The 22382-nt window shown below is 43.4% G+C and overlaps 1 protein-coding gene across 1 annotated transcript in view; it reads left to right on the forward strand.

Moving 5' to 3' along the window:
* Positions 1-12103, forward strand: part of mmp25a (matrix metallopeptidase 25a) — a 33456-nt gene extending 21353 nt beyond the window's left edge. The window contains exons 7-10 of the mRNA XM_029635289.2: positions 117-199; positions 5421-5570; positions 5795-6076; positions 10705-12103. Coding sequence (XP_029491149.1) covers positions 117-199; positions 5421-5570; positions 5795-6076; positions 10705-10967 — 778 coding nt within the window. The 3' untranslated portion in view covers positions 10968-12103. The remainder of the gene's footprint in view (positions 1-116; positions 200-5420; positions 5571-5794; positions 6077-10704) is intronic.
* Positions 12104-22382: the final 10279 nt, after the last annotated feature.

The following is a 22382-nucleotide window of genomic DNA, read 5'->3' on the forward strand; positions in this document are numbered from 1 at the left end:
AACTGGACAAATACTGCAAATACTACAACTTGTTATGGTTAAGATACTATATGACAATATCATGAAAATATCATAAAGATACAGTACCCTCTCTCTACCGCCCCTTACAAACACAGCCCAGACCCTGCTCTGCCAGATCGCTGTGAGGGGAAATATGATGCCATTGCCAACATCAGAGGAGAAGTCTTCTTCTTCAAGGGTAAGAAGAACAACCATTTTTCATGTTAACTATAGAAAAATGTATGGGCTTGGGACTGTCAGTGTCTGTGTGGCGCCATTTTCTCGAAATGTTCTCCCACGTGGTCCAGCCCCGTAGCAATTTGAGTTTCAGTCGGTGACCTTCAGTCCCTCGCCATTTGAGTGACAGCTAGTAAAATGAGAGAGAGAAATCATTTGAGTGATAGCTAGCAAGATGCACACACAGCAGAGGGAGAAAAAAAACACAGGAACATTTCCTCTTGTGTACTACCTATATCCTCCCACTAGAATCCACATACTTTAATGAGGACAGCTTCTCTATCTTGGAGGGGGAAATCAATCATTTCCAAGCCCAGGGACATGCACTAGTCTGGTGTCCTAAATACCAGAACTGGAAAGAAACCTGACACCCGCAGCACACACAAACACCTATCTGGAGGAGACAGCATTTCCTCCCCCATATGCCCCCCTAGGCACAATTACGACAACATAACCAACTAAAACGGGTCACAAATCCTGCAGCTCTGTCACACATAGTCAATGGTAGGCTTCGAGGGGACTCCTATGGTAGGTACACTGATAGCTCATCTCTTGGCAGTAAGTACTGTAGACTACTTTATCACTGACCTCAACCTAGTCTCTCAGAGCGTTCACAGTCACTGCGTTCACTGATAACCCTATCAGATCACAGCAAAATCACAGTCTACTTGAACAGAGCAATACTCAATCATGAGGCATCAAAGCCAAAGGAACTAAATAATATTAATGCTATAGATGGAAGGAAAGTAGTGTGGAAACCTACCAAAAAAACTAATTGGCAACAACAAATTCTATCCCTTTTAGACAACTTCCTGGACAAAACATCCCACTGTAAGAGTGAAGGTGTAAAGTATATTTGACCACTCAGCTTCCCAATCAAATCTAAAAATATCAAACAGAAAACCGAAGAAAATGAACAACAATGACAAATGGTTTGATGAAGAATGCAAAAACCTAAGAAAGAAATTGAGAAACCCATCCAAACTAAACATAGAGATGCAGAAATCCTGAGCCTACGCCTTCACTATGGTAAATCACTAAAACAATACAGAAATACACTACGGAAAAAGAAGAAACAGCATGTCAGAAAGCAGCTCAATGTAATTGAAAAATCCATAGTCTAACCACGTGTGGGAAAATTGGAAAACCTTAAACAAACAGCGATACGAAGAGTTATCTATACAAAACTGATAACTTCTCCTTTCTTTTTGGTCGTAGAACAAACAGCAAAAACATATACATGATCAAATACAAATCTTAGAATCACCTATTAAAGACGACCAGAACCCACTGGATTCTCCAATTACATTGAATGAACTACAGGACAAGATATGTTATCCTCAATGAAATGATCAAATATACAGACCACAAATTCCAATTGGCTATACTTAAACTCTTTAACATCATCATTGGCTCTGGCATCTTCCCCAAGGACTGATCACCCCAATCCACAAAAGTGGAGACACATGTTACCCCAATCACTACCGTGGGATATGCAACCTTGGGAAAAAATGCATTATCATTAACAGCAGACTCGTACATTTCCTCAGTGAAAACAATGTACTGAGCAAATGTCCAATTGGCTTTTTGCGGCACCCTAACTGACAAAGAAACAAACCAAAACAAAGGCAAAATCTTGTCATGCTTTGCTGATTTCACGAGGGTCTGCTATATTTGATTTATTTTACCTTTATATTTTTTATATAAATTGATGGAAAGTGGTGTTGGGGAAAAAAACAAGTGTGAGGTTAAAATTAACAAAAAAAGTATTTCTTTCCACAGGGCCGTGGGGTGAGACAGGGATGCAGCTTAAGCCCCACCCTCTTCAACATATATATCAACGAATTGGCACTAGAACAGTCTGTAGTTCCCAGCCTCACCCTACTAGAATCTGAAATCAAATGTCTACTGTTTGCTGATTATCTGGTGCTTCTGTCCCAAACCAAGGAGAGCCTACAGCAGCACCTAGATCTTCTGCACAGATTCTGTCAGACCTGGGCCCTGACAGTTAATCTCAGTAAGACAAAAATAATGGATTTCCAGAAAAGGTCCAGTTGCCACGACCACAAATACAAATTCCATCTAGACACCGTTGCCGTAGAGCACACAAAAAACTATACATACCTCGGATTAAACATCAGCGCCACAGGTAACATTCACAAAGCAGTGAACAAGCTGAGAGACAAGGCAAAAAGGGCCTTCTATAGAACCCATTGCCTTTTATGGTTGTGAGGTCTGGGGTCCGCTCATCATCCAAGAATTCACAAAATGGGACAAACACCAAATTGAGACTCTGCATGCAGAATTATGCAAAAATATCCTCCGTGTACAACGTAAAACACCAAATAATGCATGCAGAGCAGAATTAGGCCAATACCCGCTAATGATCAAAATCCAGAAAACAGACATTAAATTCTACAATCACCTAAAAGGAAGCGAATCCCAAACCTTCCATATAAAAGCCATCACCTACAGAGAGATGACCCTGGAGAAGAGTCCCCTAAGCAAGCTGGTCTTGGGGCTCTGTTTACAAACACAAACAGACTCCACAGAGCCACGGGACAGCAACACAATTAGACCCAACCAAATCATAAGAAAACAAAAAGATAATTACTTGATTCATTGGAAATAATTAACAAAAAACTGAGCAAACTAGAATGCTATTTGGCCCTAAACAGAGAGTACACCGTGGCACTTGTACAGTGCGCAGGCTTTTAGCATAGCCCCTTTTACACCCCTGCTGGCTTACCCCTACTAGCTAACCACTAGCAGCCTTGAAACACATCACTTATTAGAAGTTCAGCACATCAGCGTTTCTCATACAAAATCAAAATAAACCTTTATCATCATAGTAGACATTGAACGTCGATAACCAAACTGGCTAAAACTGTTCTTTGCCGATGGTAGCTATAGCTAACCACATACTAAACGGAGTGCTAATGTTACTAGCAGCAGTAACAGTAAATCCAGGTAGACTCAGCAATAAAAGAAACATCCCTTTTTCAGGACCCTGTCTTTCAAAGATAATTCATAAAAATACAAATAACTTCACAGATCTTCATTGTAAAGGGTTTTAAATGCGTTTTCTCATGCTTGTTCAATGAACCATAAACAATTAATGAACCTGCACCTGTGGAACAGTTGTTAAGACACTAACAGCTTACAGACGGTAGGCAATTAAGGTCACAGTTATGAAAACTTAGGACACTAAAGAGGCCTTTCTTTCTACTGACTCTGAAAAATACCAAAAGAAAGATGCCCAGGTTCCCTGCTCATCTGCGTGGACGTGCCTTGGGCATGCTGCAAGGAGGCATGAGGACTGCAGATGTGGCCAGGGCAATAAATTGCAATGTCCGTACTGTGAGACTCCTAAGACAGTGCTACAGGGAGACGGGACGGACAGCTGACAGTGGCAGTGACAGACCACGTGTAACAACACCTGCACAAGATCGGTACATCCGAACATCATACCTGTGGGACAGGTACAGGATGGCAACAACAACTGCCAGAGTTACACCAGGAATGCACAATCCCTCCATCAGTGCTCAGACTGTCCGCAATAGGCTGAGAGAGGCTGGACTGAGGGCTTGTAGGCCTGTTGAAAGGCAGGTCCTCACCAGATATCAGCTGCAACAAAATCGCCTATGGGCACAAACCCACCGTCGCTGGACCAGACAGGACTGGCAAAAAGTGCTCTTCACTGACGAGTTGCGGTTTTGTCTCACCAGGGGTGATGGTCGGTTTCGCGTTTATCGTCGTAGGAATGAGCGTTATACCGAGGCCTCTACTCTGGAGCGGGATCGATTTGGAGGTAGAGGGTTCGTCATGGTCTGGGGCGGTGTGTCACAGCATCATCGGACTGAGCTTGTTGTCATTGCAGGCAATCTCAATGCTGTGCGTTACAGGGAAGACTTCCTCCTCCCTCATTTGGTACCCTTCCTGCAGGCTAATCCTGACATGACCCTCCAGCATGACAATGCCACCAGCTCGTTCTGTGTGTGACTTCCTGCAAGACAGGAATGTCAGTGTTCTGCCATGGCCAGCGAAGAGCCCGGATCTCAATCCCATTGAGCACGTCTGGGACCTGTTGGATCAGAGGGTGAAGGATAGGGCCATTCCCCCCAGAAATGTCTGGGAACTTGCATGTGCCTTGGTGGAAGAGTGGGGCAACATCTTACAGCAAGAACTGGCAAATCTGGTGCAGTCCATGAGGATGAGATGTACTGCAGTACTTAATGCAGCTGGTGGCTACACCAGATACTGACTGTTACTTTGGATTTTGACCCCCCCCCCCTTCGTTCAGGGACACATTATTCCATTTCTGTTAGTCACTTGTCTGTGGAACTTGTTCAGTTTATGTCTCAGTTGTATGAATCTTGTTATGTTCATACAAATATTTACACATATTAAGTTTGCTGAAAATAAACACATTTGACAGTGAGAGGACGTTTCTTTTTTTTTGCTGAGTTTATAATGGCTGACCCAACATTGGCTACCATGATATTCTGCAACTTATATCGGCCAATAAAGATCACAGTTCAGCAAAAATAAAGACATACCTTGAAACAAACGATGACATTAATCCAATTGGTATTTGACCATTTATTTTTGCAAAACGCGCAGTGTTGATGGAGTTGTTGTAGCTTGCTTGCTAGCTAGCTAGCCTATTCCATCCCCAAGCACCATGCTAGATCTGAGTGGGCCAGTTCGTTTTGCATGGACTGTTTAAAAAAATCATCTACTAGCAACATAACATAACCAAAGTCTTTGGGCAATTTTGTACCTACTTACCCAATTCGCCTCCATCACCGAAGCCACCAGCAGGCTTTTCCTTTCTTGACGTCAAAGCCCAACGTATTGTTGGGTTTTTGATAAATGTAAATCACATTGCGAAAATAGAAGTGTATATCTTTTTTTTTTTGCATGAAGACTGTTTAGATAAAATACAATACATTTACGTTGTTAGATTTGTGGAACATACTGTCTATCATACTGTCTATCGTGCAACTTTTCCTTTGTCACTTATCTAAAGTCAACTGTAACCTGTACATTGTACACAAATACATATGCATAGTGCATACACTTACTGTATACTGTACACCCAAAACACACACTTCCCATTCTCTCTCCCCCCAATCTGTCCTTCTCCCTTTATTGTCTCTCTCTCTCCCTCCCTCTCTCAGGTGCTTTTTTCTGGCGTGCTCAGCAGTGGGGTTCTCTGGTGTCTTTCATCCCAGCATTGATCCACAACTTCTGGGTTGGGCTCCCCCTAAGGCTGGACCGGATCGACACAGTCTATGAAAGGAGCGACGGACACATCATCTTCTTCATTGGTGGGAATATATTCAAAAATATATAATACTGCATAATATGATATGTTATACCGTAAATATATAGTATTCTCAATTGTATATTCCTTACTGTTATGTGCTTGTGTGAGTAGTATATGAATGCCCAAATGAGCGTCTTCTATCTGTTTATGTCTGATAAATGATATATTTCAATGTGATTAATCTCTCTCTCTGGTTGTCCTATGTCCTCTCTACTCTCTGTGCAGGACCCCAGTACTGGATGTTCAAAGACAGGGCCTCTTTGCCTGGGTACCCACGCTCCCTAGAGGAATGGGGCATGCATACCATGGAGGGTCGGCCACTGGAGAGGGTGGAGGCGGTGTTTGTGTGGGCACACAACGGGAAAACGTACGTGTTCAGCGGAGGGGAGTTCTGGAGATTTGACGAAGGGGGGCAGGACAGGAAACTGGAGGGGGGGTACCCCAAAATGGCCTCCCTCTGGACAGGGGTGCCTTCTGACCCAGATGACATCATCAGCTGGGGAGACGGTAAGAAATACGCTAAGTTAGTGTTTGCACCTAATCACAGATCCAGGATCAGATTGGCCTTTACCCAATCCAACCATTTTACCCAGAAATGGGCAACTGGCTACCCCCACTTTTGTAGGCCTGCGGATCCATTTGTTTTAGGAACTCAATTGGGGTCGCAACTTACTGTTGAGAGCTGGAACATGGAATACAAAAGGTGCTATTTCAAAATGTTGCATAATTTCTATTATGTCAGTCACTGACAGTCACTCAATTACAGTAGGCCATGTCAGCTAACATTTTTTAGATTGGTAAATTAGTCTAGTGGCCAGCTATCTAAACTTGTAGTAAGCATGGTCGAATTACCGACCTATGGCAAAATGTGTAGAATTGCAGGAAATTAGCTGTAAAACTGCAAATTATTTTCCCCGCCCCTTTGCAAAATGAGTAGAATTGCATGAAATGAGTTATGAAATTGCAAAGTCTTCTCTACGCCCTATAGCAAAATGCACCATGCTCTACCAACTGACCAATACAGGATCACACTACAGTACTCCGAGAGAAGCTTTGTGGGTCCTTAAGGCTTAGTAAAGGGTAGTTCTGGGGCACTTTTAGTACCAGTCAAATCTTTGGACACACCAACTCATTCAAGGGTTTTTCTTTCTTTTTTAAATATTTTATACATTCTAGAATAATAGTGAAGATATCAACACTATGAAATAACACATGGAATCATGTAGTAACCAAAAAAGTGTTAAACAAATCTAAATATATTTTTGCCTTGATGACAGCTTTGCACACTCTTGGCAATTTGTCAACCAGCTTTATGAGGAATGCTTTTCCAACAGTCTTGAAGGAGTTCCCACATATGCTGAGCACTCGTTGGCTGCTTTTCCTTCACTCTGCGTTCCAACTCATACCAAACCATCTCAATTCGGTTGAGGTCTGGTGATTGTGGAGGCCAGGATGCAGCACCATCCCCCTCCTTCTTGGTCAAATAGCCCTTGTGTTTTCGGTTATTGTCATTGTCCTGTTGAAAAACAAATGATAGTCCCACTAAGTGCAAACCATATGGGTTGGTGTATCACTGCAGAATGCTGTGGTGGCCATGCTGGTTAAGTGTGCCTTGAATTCTAAATAAATCACAGACAATGTCACAAGCAAAGCACAACATCACTCCTCCTCCTTCATGCTTCAAGGTAGAAACCACACATGCAGAGATTATCCGTTCACTTACTCTGGCGTCTCACAAAGACATGGTGTTTGGGACCATAAATCTAAAATTTGGACTCATCAGACCAAAGGACAGATTTCCACCAGTGTAATGAACATTGCTCGTGTTTCTTGGCCCAAACAAGTCTCTTCTTCTTATTGATGTCCTTTAGTAGTGGTTTCTTTGCAGCAATTCGACTATGAAGGCCTGATTCACACAGTCTCCTCTGAACAATTGATGTTGAGATTTGTCTGTTACTTGAACTCTGTGAAGCATTTATTTGGACTGCAATTTGAGGCCCAGTTAACTCTAAATAACTTCTCTGCAGCAGAGGTAACTCTGGGTCTTCCTGTGGCAGTCCTCATGAGAGGCAGGATCATCATAGTGCTTGATGGTTTTTGCGACTGCACTTGAAGAAAGTTTCAAAGTTCTTGACATTTTCCTGAATGATCTTCATGTCTTAAAGTAATGATGGACTGTCGTTTCTCTTTGCTTATTTGAGCTGTTCTTTCCATAATATGGACTTTGTCTTTTACCAAATAGGGCTGTCTTCTGTATACCACCCGTACCTTGTCAAAACACAACTGATTGGCTCAAATGACAAGGCACAGCTGTTAATTGAAATGCATTCCAGGTGACTACCTCATGAAGCTGGTTGAGAGAATGCCAAGAGTGTGCAAGGCAAAGGGTGGCTAATTTTAAGAATCTCAAATATAAAATATACAGTGGGGCAAAAAAGTATTTAGTCAGCCACCAATTGTGCAAGTTCTCCCACTTAAAAAGATGAGAGAGGCCTGTAATTTTCATCATAGGTACACTTCAACTATGACAGACAAAATGAGGAGAAAAAATCCAGAAAATCACATTGTAGGATTTTTAATGAATTTATTTGCAAATTATGGTGGAAAATAAGTATTTGGTCAACTACAAACAAGCAAGATTTCTGGCTCTCACAGACCTGTAACTTCTTCTTTAAGAGGCTCCTCTGTCCTCCACTCGTTATCAGTATAAAAGACACCTGTCCACAACCTCAAACAGTCACACTCCAAACTCCACTATGGCCAAGACCAAAGAGCTGTCAAAGGACACCAGAAACAAAATTGTAGATCTGCACCAGGCTGGGAAGACTGAATCTGCAATAGGTAAGCAGTTTGGTTTGAAGAAATCAACTGTGGGAGCAATTATTAGGAAATGGAAGACATACAAGACCACTGATAATCTCCCTCGACCTGGGGCTCCACGCAAGATCTCACCCCGTGGGGTCAAAATGATCACAAGAACGGTGAGCAAAAATCCCAGAACCACACAGGGGGGACATAGTGAATGACCTGCAGAGAGCTGGGACCAAAGTAACAAAGCCTACCATCAGTAACACACTACGCCGCCAGGGACTCAAATCCTGCAGTGCCAGACGTGTCCCCCTGCTTAACCCAGTACATGTCCAGGCCCGTCTGAAGTTTGCTAGAGAGCATTTGGATGATCCAGAAGAAGATTGGGAGAATGTCATATGGTCAAATGAAACCAAAATATAACTTTTTGGTAAAAACTCAACTCGTCGTGTTTGGAGGACAAAGAATGCTGAGTTGCATCCAAAGAACACCATACCTACTGTGAAGCATGAGGGGTGGAAACATCATGCTTTTTGGGGCTGTTTTTCTGCAAAGGGACCAGGACGACTGATCCGTGTAAAGGAAAGAATGAATGGGGCCATGTATCGTGAGATTTTGAGTGAAAACCTCCTTCCATCAGCAAGGGCATTGAAGATGAAACGTGGCTGGGTCTTTCAGCATGACAATGATCCCAAACACACCGCCCGGGCAACGAAGGAGTGACTTCGTAAGAAGTATTTCAAGGTCCTGGAGTGGCCTAGCCAGTCTCCAGATCTCAACTCCATAGAAAATCTTTGGAGGGAGTTGAAAGTCCGTGTTGCCCAGCAACAGCCCCAAAACATCACTGCTCTAGAGGAGATCTGCATGGAGGAATGGGACAAAATACCAGCAACACAACAATGTGTGAAAACCTTGTGAAGACTTACAGAAAACGTTTGACCTCTGTCATTGCCAACAAAGGGTATATAACAAAGTATTGAGATAAACTTTTGTTATTGACCAAATATTTATTTTCCACCATAATTTGCAAATAAATTCATTAAAAATCCTACAATGTGATTTTCTGGATTTTTTTTCTAATTTTGTCTGTCATAGTTGAAGTGTACCTATGATGAAAATTACAGGTCTCTCTCATCTTTTTAAGTGGGGGAACTTGCACAATTGGTGGCTGACTAAATACTTTTTTGCCCCACTGTATTTTGATTTGTTTAACACTTTTTTTTTACTACAGGATTCCATATGTGTTATTTCATAGTTATGATGTTTTCACTATTATTCTACAATGTAGAAAATAGTAAAAATAAAGAAAAGTCCTTAAATGAGTAGTTGTGTCCAAACTTTTGACTGGTACTGTATGTGTTGTAGGACTTATCGGAATATCCGACTGGGAAGTTTCGCTTGAATGACCCTCCAAATTGTAATTACAAGTGGGAAAACAAGTATTTTTTGTTGTGACGTTTTACCTTTCAACTTTTCAATCAAAAGATGAAAATAAATCAATTTGACAATTACAAACTTAGCAATGTGAATATATCAAGTTTGACCATATTGTCAATGTTAAGAAAGCTAACTAACTTTATTATTAGCAATGTTAGCTAGCTTATCTAGCTACCTAAATTTTGTTGGTTGAATAATTGTTCCGACTTTAAAAGCACTTGAACGAAATCATGTTGGATTTATAATTTCGCATTTCCCACAAGCACATGAATGGCCCATTCGTCACACGAATAGAATATAAATATATTATATGCAACTTTACTGAGAGTGTGATATTGGGAGATTCTCATTTGTGGAAAAGTCTGTCCTCTCCTTGACCCCTCCATCCTCCTCTCCTCTGTGACCCCAAAACCGATGAGTCATGGAGGAGAGTGTCAATTTGTTTGTAAGCAAATGGAGGAGTATGCTCTCTTCCTCGATTACCTATTTCGGCAGAGGATGCACAAGAGTTTCTTCTCTGCAGCTAGCGCAGAAGTGTTTAAAAACAAATCTACCACACCCTCTCGAAGGAGAAAAGCATGCACACATTTAAAAACTATACAGTAGTTATATAACCATTTTATTTTTGGATTCCTCCCCTGTAAATGTAATTTGCCTGATGACGCACGAGTGGAGGAGAGTCTAATTTCATACAAGCGCATTTCTTTCAATGTTTCCTCTTCTCGCCTCCGCTCCTAGATTACCTTTGACCTTTTTCAAAAGGAGGCGAGGAGATGAAGCGAGGAGTCGAGCAACACCAATTGAGAATCTCCCAATATGTTTAGTTGACCACATCTCTCCTTGAAGTACACAAACCATACCACAATCACTCTCTTCCCTCTGCCCCTCAGGAGATGCTTATTTCTTCAAGGACACCTCCTACTGGGTGCTAAAGAGAGGGGGGTTGGACCAGGGAAGTATCACTCCAAAATCCACAGCGGTGGATTGGATGAAATGTAAGGTTGGTGGACCAACTCCCACCCACTTACCCAAGATGCCTCACCCTACAGGCAGAGACTGTGACCGGAGCAGAACTGTAACAATACAAGCATCTTATTGGCTAATCATAGTGTCTGTTTCTGTTTTGTTGTTATTTTCTGTTTCTGTATGTTAGTATTCACTGTTTTCAATGTTTTTTTTCTCTGTCAACTACAATGATTACAATGATTTGGTGAAAATGAAATAGATAAAAAGACAGACAGCAAGCAGGGTTCAGGAGTTGTGATGATTTCAGTGGACTATAAGACATTTACAGTGTATTTAAGTATGTCCATCTGGTCATTAGGTCTTGTGATGTACTGTATGTCACCTGATATGATGTATGTTATCTGTACACCAAGTATGCCCTGTCCTTTGTTGCAAAGACAATTTCCATATGGGATATTCAATTATACTATTCTATCCTATCCTGTGTAATGCCATGATTGGTTCAATTATTATTTAGTCGTTCTGAACTTATCTTAGGGGCACATTCAGTTGATTGAATGTTTTGCTACATTTGCGAACAAGAACACAGAGATGTTGGTAAAGATAGATGTCGAGAAAAATTATGTAATTCAAATCAACATGTATTTGTCATATGCACAGGATACACATGGTGTACAATTAAATGCCTTCTTGCAGGTTCACCTCTTAGATTGTATTAAAAAATAATAATCAAGAAATGTAAAAAGGCTGAGATTTTTTTGGGCATAAACATATGAACAATAAGTCCCAAACACAAGATGTGTTGTGACAATACTGAATGCAAAGTGTGTAAATGTGCCCATATAGTTTCACAAACATATTTCATGATCCAAAAGCAAATTAATCATCACTAACAAAAAACGAATGATTAGCAGTAATGTCGCGGGTAACATTATATAGAGCTCAGCAGTGTCAATTCCCATGAAGCTACAAATGACTGACGGCATGAGATAAACAATGCTAGAACCATTACATTCTAAACCGTCAACATGTGAGCTAACAATGGCTGAAACTTAATAATAGCCTAAAGCTAGCTAGAGATTGGCGAAGCTAAATTCAGTTAGCATGAAGCTAGCGAACTGTGAAATACTATTTCCTTAAAAATAAACACTTTCAACACATTTTAATGTAATGTCGGAAGGGATTCAGACCCCTTCACTTTTTCCATATTTTGTTAGGTTAGAGCCTTATTCTAAAATAGATTCAATGTTTTTTTTCTCTCTCATCAATCTACACACAATACCCCATAATGTCTTTTTGTTGCTAATAAAATAAAATAAAAATGTCACATTTACATAAGTATTCAGACCCTTTACTTAGCACTTTGTTGAAGCACCTTTGGCAGCGATGACAGCATTGAGTCTTCTTGAGTATGATTCTACAAGCTTGGCACACCTTTATTTGGGGGAGTTTCTCCCATTCTCTGTAGATCCTCTCAAGCTCTGTCAGGTTGGAAGGGGAGCGTCACTGCACAGTTATTTTCAGGTCTTTCCAGAGATGTTCGATTGGGTTCAAGTCCGGGTTCTGGCTGGGCCATTCAAGGACATTCAGAGGTGTTGCAAAGCCACTCCTACATTGTCTTGGCTGTGTGCTTAGGGTCGTTGTCCTGTTGGAAGGTGAACCTTCACCCCAGTCTGAGGTGCTGAGTGCACTGGAGAAAGTTTTCATCAAGGCTCTCTGTACATTGCTCCGTTCGTCTTTCCCTCGATCCTGACTAGTCTCCCAGTCCCTGCCACTGAAAAACCTCCCCACAGCATGATGCTACCACCACCATGCTTCACCATAGAGATGGTGCCAGGTTTCCTTCAGATGTGAGACTTGGCATTCAGATAAAGAGTTCAATCTTGGTTTCATCAGACAAGAGAATCTTGTTTCTCATGGTCTGAGAGTCCTTTAGGTGCCTTTTTGGCAAACTCCAAGCGAGCTTGCATTTTACTGAGGAGTGGCTTCCATCTGGCCGCTCTACCATAATGGCCTGATTGGTGGAGTGCTGGTTGGACAACATGGTTGTCCTTCTGGAAGGTTCTCCCATCTCCACAGACTCTGGAGCTCTGTCTGAGTGACCATCGAGTTCTTGGTCACCTCCCTGACCAAGGCACTTCTCCCCCGATTGCTCAGTTTGGTTGGGCGGCCCGCTCTAGGAAGAGTCTTCCATTTAAGAATGAAGGAGGCCACTGTGTTCTTGGGGACCTTCATTGCTGCAGACATTTTTTGGTACCCTTCCCCAGATCTGTACCTAGACACAATCCTGTCTCGGAGCTCTACGGACTCATGGCTTGGCTTGGTTTTTGCTCTGACATCCACTGTGTGTGCCTTTCCAAATCATGTCCAATTCATTTAATTTACCACAGGTGGACTCCAATCAAGTTGTAGAAACATCTCAACGATGATCAATTGTAACAGGATGCACCTGACGTAAATTTCGAGTCTCATAGCAAAGGGTCTGAACACTTATATAAAATTTAAGTATTTCTATTTTATTTTGCAAACATTTCTCAAAAATGTAATCCATTTTAGAAAACGTAGTCTGGATACTTTCCCAATGCACAGTATTTATGAAAAATATGTTGGATTATATTTGACTAACTACCATAGCATGCTGTCAAAATGTATTTGGGATTTATTTAACTCTGCAAATCAGTCACGAACAGATCCTTATTTACAATGACGGCTTACGAAAAGGCAAAAGGCCTCCTGCGGGGACAGGGGCTGGGATTAAAAATATAGGACAAAACACATATCACAAGAGACACCACAACACCACATAAAGAGAGACCTAAAACAACAACAGCATGGCAGCAACACATGACAACAACATGGAAGCAACACAACATGGCAGCAGCATAACATGGTAGCAGCACAAAACATGGTACAAACATTATTGGGCACAGACAACAGCACAAAGGGCAAGAAGGTAGAGACAACAAAACATCATGCGAAGTAGCCACAACTGTTAGTAAGAGTGTCCATGTTTGAATGAAGAGATGGAGATAAAACTGTCCAGTTTGAGTGTTTTTTTTTGCCCCTCATTCCAGTCACTAGATACAACGAACTGAAAGACGAGCGACCGTAATCTAACATGGATAGGATGGTCCCCTAAATCATTTACATTACATTTAAGTCATTTAGCAGACGCTCTTATCCAGAGCGACTTACAACATTTACATTTACATTTAAGTCATTTAGCAGACGCTCTTATCAAATTGGTGCATTCACCTTATGACATCCAGTGGAACAGCCACTTTACAATAGTGCATCTAAATCTTTTAAGGGGGAGGGGAGAAGGATTACTTTATCCTATCCTAGGTATTCCTTAAAGAGGTGGGGTTTCAGGTGTCTCCGGAAGGTGGTGATTGACTCCGCTGTCCTGGCGTCGTGAGGAAGTTTGTTCCACCATTGGGGGGCCAGAGCTGCGAACAGTTTTGACTGGGCTGAGCGGGAACTGTACTTCCTCAGTGGTAGGGAGGCGAGCAGGCCAGAGGTGGATGAACGCAGTGCCCTTGTTTGGGTGTAGGGCCTGATCAGAGCCTGGAGGTACTGAGGTGCCGTTCCCCTCACAGCTCCGTAGGCAAGCACCATGGTCTTGTAGCGGATGCGAACTTCAACTGGAAGCCAGTGGAGAGAGCGGAGGAGCGGGGTGACGTGAGAGAACTTGGGAAGGTTGAACACCAGACGGGCTGCGGCGTTCTGGATGAGTTGTAGGGTTTAATGGCACAGGCAGGGAGCCCAGCCAACAGCGAGTTGCAGTAATCCAGACGGGAGATGACGAGTGCCTGGATTAGGACCTGCGCCGCTTCCTGTGTGAGGCAGGGTCGTACTCTGCGGATGTTGTAGAGCATGAACCTACAGGAACGGGCCACCGCCTTGATGTTAGTTGAGAACGACAGGGTGTTGTCCAGGATCACGCCAAGGTTCTTAGCGCTCTGGGAGGAGGACACAATGGAGTTGTCAACCGTGATGGCGAGATCATGGAACGGGCAGTCCTTCCCGGGAGGAAGAGCAGCTCCATCTTGCCGAGGTTCAGCTTGAGGTGGTGATCCGTCATCCACACTGATATGTCTGCCAGACATGCAGAGATGCGATTCGCCACCTGATCATCAGAAGGGGAAAGGAGAAGATTAATTGTGTGTCGTCTGCATAGCAATGATAGGAGAGACCATGTGAGGTTATGACAGAGCCAAGTGACTTGGTGTATAGCGAGAATAGGAGAGGGCCTAGAACAGAGCCCTGGGGGACACCAGTGGTGAGAGCACGTGGTGTGGAGACGGATTCTCGCCACGCCACCTGGTAGGAGCGACCTGTCAGGTAGGACGCAATCAAGCGTGGGCCGCGCCGGAGATGCCCAACTCGGAGAGGGTGGAGAGGAGGATCTGATGGTTCACAGTATCGAAGGCAGCCGATAGGTCTAGAAGGATGAGAGCAGAGGAGAGAGAGTTAGCTTTAGCAGTGCAGAGCGCCTCCGTGATACAGAGAAGAGCAGTCTCAGTTGAATGACTAGTCTTGAAACCTGACTGATTTGGATCAAGAAGGTCATTCTGAGAGAGATAGCGGGAGAGCTGGCCAAGGACGGCACGTTCAAGAGTTTTGGAGAGAAAAGAAAGAAGGGATACTGGTCTGTAGTTGTTGACATCGGAGGGATCGAGTGTAGGTTTTTTCAGAAGGGGTGCAACTCTCGCTCTCTTGAAGACGGAAGGGACGTAGCCAGCGGTCAGGGATGAGTTGATGAGCGAGGTGAGGTAAGGGAGAAGGTCTCCGGAAATGTTCTGGAGAAGAGAGGAGGGGATAGGGTCAAGCGGGCAGGGCAGGTTGTTGGGCGGCCGGCCGTCACAAGATGCGAGATTTCATCTGGAGAGAGGGGGGAGAAAGAGGTCAGAGCACAGGGTAGGGCAGTGAGAGCAGAACCAGCGGTGTCGTTTGACTTAGCAAACGAGGATCGGATGTCGTCGACCTTCTTTTCAAAATGGTTGACGAAGTCATCTGCAGAGAGGGAGGAGGGGGAGGGGGAGGAGGATTCAGGAGGGAGGAGAAGGTTGCAAAGAGCTTCCTAGGGTTAGAGGCAGATGCTTGGAATTTAGAGTGGTAGAAAGTGGCTTTAGCAGCAGAGAGAGAAGAGGAAAATGTAGAGAGGAGGGAGTGAAAGGATGTCAGGTCCGCAGGGAGGCGAAGTTTTCCTCCATTTCCGCTCGGCTGCCCGGAGCCCTGTTCTGTGAGCTCGCAATGAGTCGTTGAGCCACGGAGCGGGAGGGGAGGACCGAGCCGGCCTGGAGGATAGGGGACATAGAGAGTCAAAGGATGCAGAAAGGGAGGAGAGGAGGGTTGAGGAGGCAGAATCAGGAGATAGGTTGGAGAAGGTTTGAGCAGAGGGAAGAGATGATAGGATGGAAGAGGAGAGAGTAGCGGGGAGAGAGAGCGAAGGTTGGGACGGCGCGATACCATCCGAGTAGGGGCAGTGTGGGAAGTGTTGGATGAGAGCGAGAGGGAGAAGGATACAAGGTAGTGGTCAGAGACTTGGAGGGAGTTGCAATGAGGTTAGTGGAAGAACAGCATCTAGTAAAGATGAGGTCGAGCGTATTTCCTGCCTTGTGAGTAGGGGGAAGGTGAGAGGGTGAGGTCAAAAGAGGAGAGGAGTGGAAAGAAGGAGGCAGAGAGGAATGAGTCAAAGGTAGACGTGGGGAGGTTGAAGTCGCCCAGAACTGTGAGAGGTGAGCCGTCCTCAGGAAAGGAGCTTATCAAGGCATCAAGCTCATTGATGAACTCTCCGAGGGAACCTGGAGGGCGATAAATGATAAGGATGTTAAGCTTGAAAGGGCTGGTAACTGTGACAGCATGGAATTCAAAGGAGGCGATAGACAGATGGGTAAGGGGAAAGAGAGAATGACCACTTGGGAGAGATGAGGATCCCGGTGCCACCACCCCGCTGACCAAAAGCTCTCGGGTGTGCGAGAACACGTGGGCAGACGAAGAGAGAGCAGTAGGAGTAGCAGTGTTGTCTGTGGTGATCCATGTTTCCGTCAGTGCCAAGAAGTCGAGGGACTGGAGGGAGGCATAGGCTGAGATGAACTCTTCCTTGTTGGCCGCAGATCGGCAGTTCCAGAGGCTACCGGAGACCTGGAACTCCACGTGGGTCGTGCGCGCTGGGACCACCAGATTAGGTGGCCGCGCCACGCGGTGTGGAGCGTTTGTATGGTCTGTGCAGAGAGGAGAGAACAGGGATAGACAGACACATAGTTGACAGGCTACACAAGAGGCTACGCTAATGCAAAGGAGATTGGAATGACAAGTGGACTACACGTCTCGAGTGTTCAGAAAGTTAAGCTTACGTAGCAAGAATCTTATTGACTAAAATGAAAAATGATACAGTACTGCTGAAGTAGGCTAGCTGGCAGAGGCTGCGTTGTTGACTATGTAGGCTAGCTGGCAGTGTCTGCGTTGTTGACACTACACTAATCAAGTCGTTCCGTTGAGTGTAATGGTTTCTACTGTGCTACTGTGCTGCTATTCGGGGCTAGCTGGCTAGCTAGCAGTGTTGATTTACGTTACGTTGCGTTAAAAGAACGACAATAGCTGGCTAGCTAACCTAGGAAATCGCTCAAGACTACACAATTATCTTTGATACAAAGACGGCTATGCTAGCTATGTAGCTAGCTACGATCAAACAAATCAAGCCGTTGTACTGTAATGAAATGAAAAATGTGATACTACCTGTGGAGCGAAGCGAAATGCGACCGGATTGTTGAGTGCGGAAGTTCTGTTACGTTAAGGACGACAAATAGCTGGCTAGCTAACCTCGGTAAATTAAGATAATCACTCTAAAACTACACACTCTAAACTACACAATTATCTTGGATACGAAGACAGCAAAGACAACTATGTAGCTAGCTAACACTACACTAATCAAGTCGTTCAGTTGAGTGTAAGTTGTGCTGCTAATCGGTAGACGGTGGACTAGCTAACGGTAGACGTTAGCTAGCTAGCTAGCTGCAGGGCGGTGTAGACTGCGTTAGGACGACGAAATACGATAATTACGCAATTATCTATGATACAAAGACGGCTATGTAGCTAGCTAAGAAGAAGAATTGCTAAGATTAGACAAATCAAACCGTTGTACTATAATGAAATGTAATAAAATGTAATAATACCTGCGGACCGAGTGCAGATGCGACCGCTCAGGATTACTTTGGCAGCTGGGTGAAAAAGGAGCAATTAAGATTGAGGAAACCAAGTCTAGATTTAACCTTAGCCTGCAGCTTTGACATGTGCTGACAGAAGAACAGTGTACCGTCTAGTCAAACTCCCAAGTACTTGTATGAGGTGTCTACCTCAAGCTGTAAACCCTCAGAGGTAGTAATCACACCAGTGGGGAAAGGGGCATTCTTCTTACCAAACCACATGACCTTTGTTTTGGAGGTGTTCAGAACAAGGTTAAGGGCAGAGAAAGCTTTGTTGCAGAGCGTTTAACACAAAATCCAGAGGGGAGAATACTATAGACATCAAGAAAGCCAGTCAGTTAATTATTGACAAGTTTTTCCAACACTGTTGATAAACAGGGAAAATAGAAATAGGCTTATAACAGTTAGGCTCAACTTGATCTCCCCCTTTAAATACAGGACGAACCGTGGCTGCTTTCCAAGCAATGGGAACCTCCCCAGAGAGGAGAGAGATGTTAAAAAGGTCAGAGATAGGCTTGGTGATGATAGGGGTAGCAACCTTAAAAAAGAAAGGGTATTATCCATCTGACCCAGGTGGTTTTTTGGGGTCAAGTTTAGTTATGCATTAGGGGGCGCTATTACATTCCCGTTTTTAACAAGATATTTTGTCACGAAAAGATGCTCGACTATGCATATAATTGACAGCTTTGGAATGAAAACACTCTGACGTTTCCAAAACTGCAAAGATATTGTCTGTGAGTGCCACAGAACTGATGTTACAGGTGAAACACAGATAAAAATCCAACCAGGAAGTGTCGCATTTTTTGAAACCGCCTCATGCCAATGACTCCTTATATGGCTGTGAATGAGCTACGAATGAGCTTACGTTTTCCACGTATTCCCCAAGGTGTCTACAGCATTGTGACGTCTTTTTACGCATTTCCATTGAAGAATAGCCGTAAGGGAGCATATTTAGCAAGTGGTCACATGGTGTCTCCCGCAGAAAATCTTGCGTAAAATACTGAGGTAGCCATTTTTTCCAATCGCTTCTTATGAGAAACCAATTGCCTCGACGGATATATTATCGAATATATTTGTTAAAAACACCTTGAGGATGGATCCTAAACAACGTTTGCCGTGTTTCTGTCGATATTATGGAGTTAATTTTGAAAAAAGTTTGGCGTTGTAATGGTAGCATTTTCCGGTCGATTTCTCAGCCAAGCATGATGAACAAACGGGAGCTATGTCGCCTACAAAAATAATATTTGGGGAAAAAAGGAACATTTGCTATCTAACTGGGAGTCTCCTTAGTGAAAGCATCCAAAGTTCTTCAAAGGTAAATTATTTAATTTGGTTGCTTTTCTTATTTTGGTGAAAATGTTGCCTGCTGCCAGCAGAACCTAGCATAGCATTATGCCATGATAAACTTACACAAATGCTTGTCTAGCGTAGGCTGTAACGCATATTTTGAAAATCTGAGATGACAGTGTTAACAAAAGGCTAAGCTTGTGTTTGAATATATTTATTTCATTTCATTTGCGATTTTCATGAATAGGAAAGGTTACTAGGGGTATTTATGTCCGCTGCGTTATGCTAATTCGTTTGAGGCTTTGATCACGATCCCGGATCCGGGATTGCTCGTCGCAAGAGGTTTTAAGGAGCTCCTTTAGCACCTCGGACTCAGTGACTGCCTGCATGGAGAAACTTTGTAGCGGGGCAGGGGAAAAAGAGGAGCAGCATCGGGGATAGTCACATTAGAAGGGGTGGGAGATGAGGAAATGCTGGACGGACAAGGAGGCATGGCTGAGTCAAATATGATGCCTGACTTAATGAAATGGTGATTAAAGAGCTCAGCCATGTGCTCCTTGTCAGTAACAACCACATTATCGACATTAAAGGACATGGGCAGCTGGAAGGAGGAGGGTTTATTCTCCAGGTCTTTAACCGTGTTCCATAACTTCTTGGGGTTAGACCAACAGAGAGAGAACTGCTCCTTAAAGTAACTAACTTTGGTCTTCCGGATAGCCTGAGTGCACTTATTTCTCATTTGCCTGAACGAGAGCCAGTCAGCCTAACTATGCGTGTGCCAAGCCTTTCGCCAAATGGTATTCTTGAGGTGGAGTACAGTGCCTTGCAAAAGTATTCATCTCCCTTGGCATTTTCCCTATTTTGTTGCATTACAACCTGTAATATGAATCCATTTTTATTTGGATTTCATGTAATGGACATGAACAGTACAACTGAAAATATAAAAAAAGGAGGTCCAGGCGTCTTCGACAGAGGCGATAAAGCTGTTTCTACATCAATTTACAGAGACCAGGTCATGAAGGAAGGCTTGCTCATTAAAGTTTTTTAGCAGGCATTCATGACAAATCAGGACAGGTCGTTTCACTGACAAGCCATTACAAAAACAGGCTGTAAAAATTGTGATCACTAAGGACATTACAGAAAACACCAGACTGATACCTATCAGGATTCTTTGTGAGGATAACATCAACGAGATTAGCCTTTCCTGGGTGTTTGGAGTCATAGGGAGCCCCATTGCTTTAGGACTTGGTCAGGTGGTTTAAGCATGTCCCAGTTTAGGTCACCTAACAGGACACATTCAGACTTAGTGTAAGGGTCCAGGAGAGCGCTTAGGGCAATTAGAGGACAGGCCGGTGCTGATGGAGGATGATAATACCCAGAAACAGTCAAGAGCTATTTGAAAGTTGAATGCTTAAAAACAGCAAATCAAATTGTTTGGAGAAAGAATTTGTGGAGACAAGCAAGCACTGAAGGTGTTCCTTGGTAAAGATTGCCAGAGCACAAGTGAGAATTAGGGCTAGCAACAGTAGATGAACCAGGGTGTACATGCACATTTCCAGATATCATCAGCAGTAATACAATCAGGGCACAGCAGAGGACAGGGAGAGCTCTGTAGTGTTGATTTATGACATTTGAATGTGGATTAGATGGCAACAAGATCATATTGTACAGCAATTTCATCAGGTAACATGAATACAAAGTGTGGAAACAAACGTCCCACGTTTGGGTAAACAAGCAAGTTCATAGTCAATCAAGCACACAGGAGTCATGAGGCAAATAGCTTAAAGCACAAGATAAAATATATAACTTGGGGCTAGCAAAGAGTCACTCGCCCCAACAGTGCATGTGCTGGAGGCGAGTGAAAGCTTGGGAGAGAGGGGGGAGTGTGGCGGGGGTACCTGTACCAGACAGGGGGAGGGCACAGGTACCCAGACAGGCTAGGGCAGACGGTGAACAGATCGCCAGGAGGAATCCAAGCAGCAGTGTAGCAGGCAACGGGAGTAGGTGTCACACCCACTTGGGAGAAGATTTTTCAGGTTCCTTGTAGAAATTCCCAGCTAGCTAGCAAGTCTTTGTCCACTGTTTTTTTCCACATGGAAAAGGACGTTAGCTAGCTATATCTCTTTAGTGTTGGCGAATCGTCCTTTACGACTTCCAAACAAAGTTGTCCTGTGGCTGTTGTATTTTAGAGATTGCGGGGAGGATATTTTCTGATGTGATCAAAGCAACAAAATAGTTTGAGGTAATTAACAATTGAAGTGTCCTTGCAGCATATCAGTTCAAAATATAGATAAATCCAGGGGATACTGTATTGTAAGGACCTCTGCACAGATGGGGGGGCTTCAAAGGCCTCTGCATTTGGGTGGGGGAGGCTGTGAAACTCTCCTGCCATTGTTGGGCTCAAGCGCTTTGACACCTCTCACTTCACACTTGTGCTAATTGATCTGATCTGTCCTAGCAAGGTTGGTAGCCTTAACTTCGCATTCAGTCCTTATAAAGTAAAATATATATTTTATTTTTCTTCTTGGCTTTAAAAGTAACTTCAGACTAAACATTACTCAGTTCCAGGTTTCTTGTGTTTATTTTGCTGGTAGTTGGTTTGCCAGCGGATTCGTTCTATATACCTAGGAAATAATCTTAGGTAGTAGGAATCCTTCCAGGCAATTCTGTCCAAAATTAGGTTGCAGGTTTGGAGTTTTGATTTGGATTGAAGGTTATGTTGTGGAGGGTAGAATCCTGTATATGTCCTCACAGAAAAACAAAACTTTATCTAGCTCTTAATCCATCTTTCTGTAAAAACATGCTGAAAATGCAGGAGCCCATCTGCTCATTAGCCCTCTCTGAATGTTTTACTCTGAATTTCCACATATTTAAATATATAAACATATATTTGGAAATATATAGCAGTCACGCTGGACAAGTGTGCCTGCTAAATTACTAAAATGTTATCTACAATCACCACACTTACTAATTACATGCATTCTGTGTTGGAAACAACACCCAACAGTATGGATACCTAATTGAAGTAGGTCAAAAACAGTTTTTTTTCTTCTCTTCAATCCATGCAGCAACTGGCTAAATAAACAGAACTTGAAACCTCCAGCAGA

Source organism: Oncorhynchus nerka, linkage group LG26, assembly GCF_034236695.1.
Source record: "Oncorhynchus nerka isolate Pitt River linkage group LG26, Oner_Uvic_2.0, whole genome shotgun sequence".
NCBI lineage: Eukaryota > Metazoa > Chordata > Actinopteri > Salmoniformes > Salmonidae > Oncorhynchus > Oncorhynchus nerka.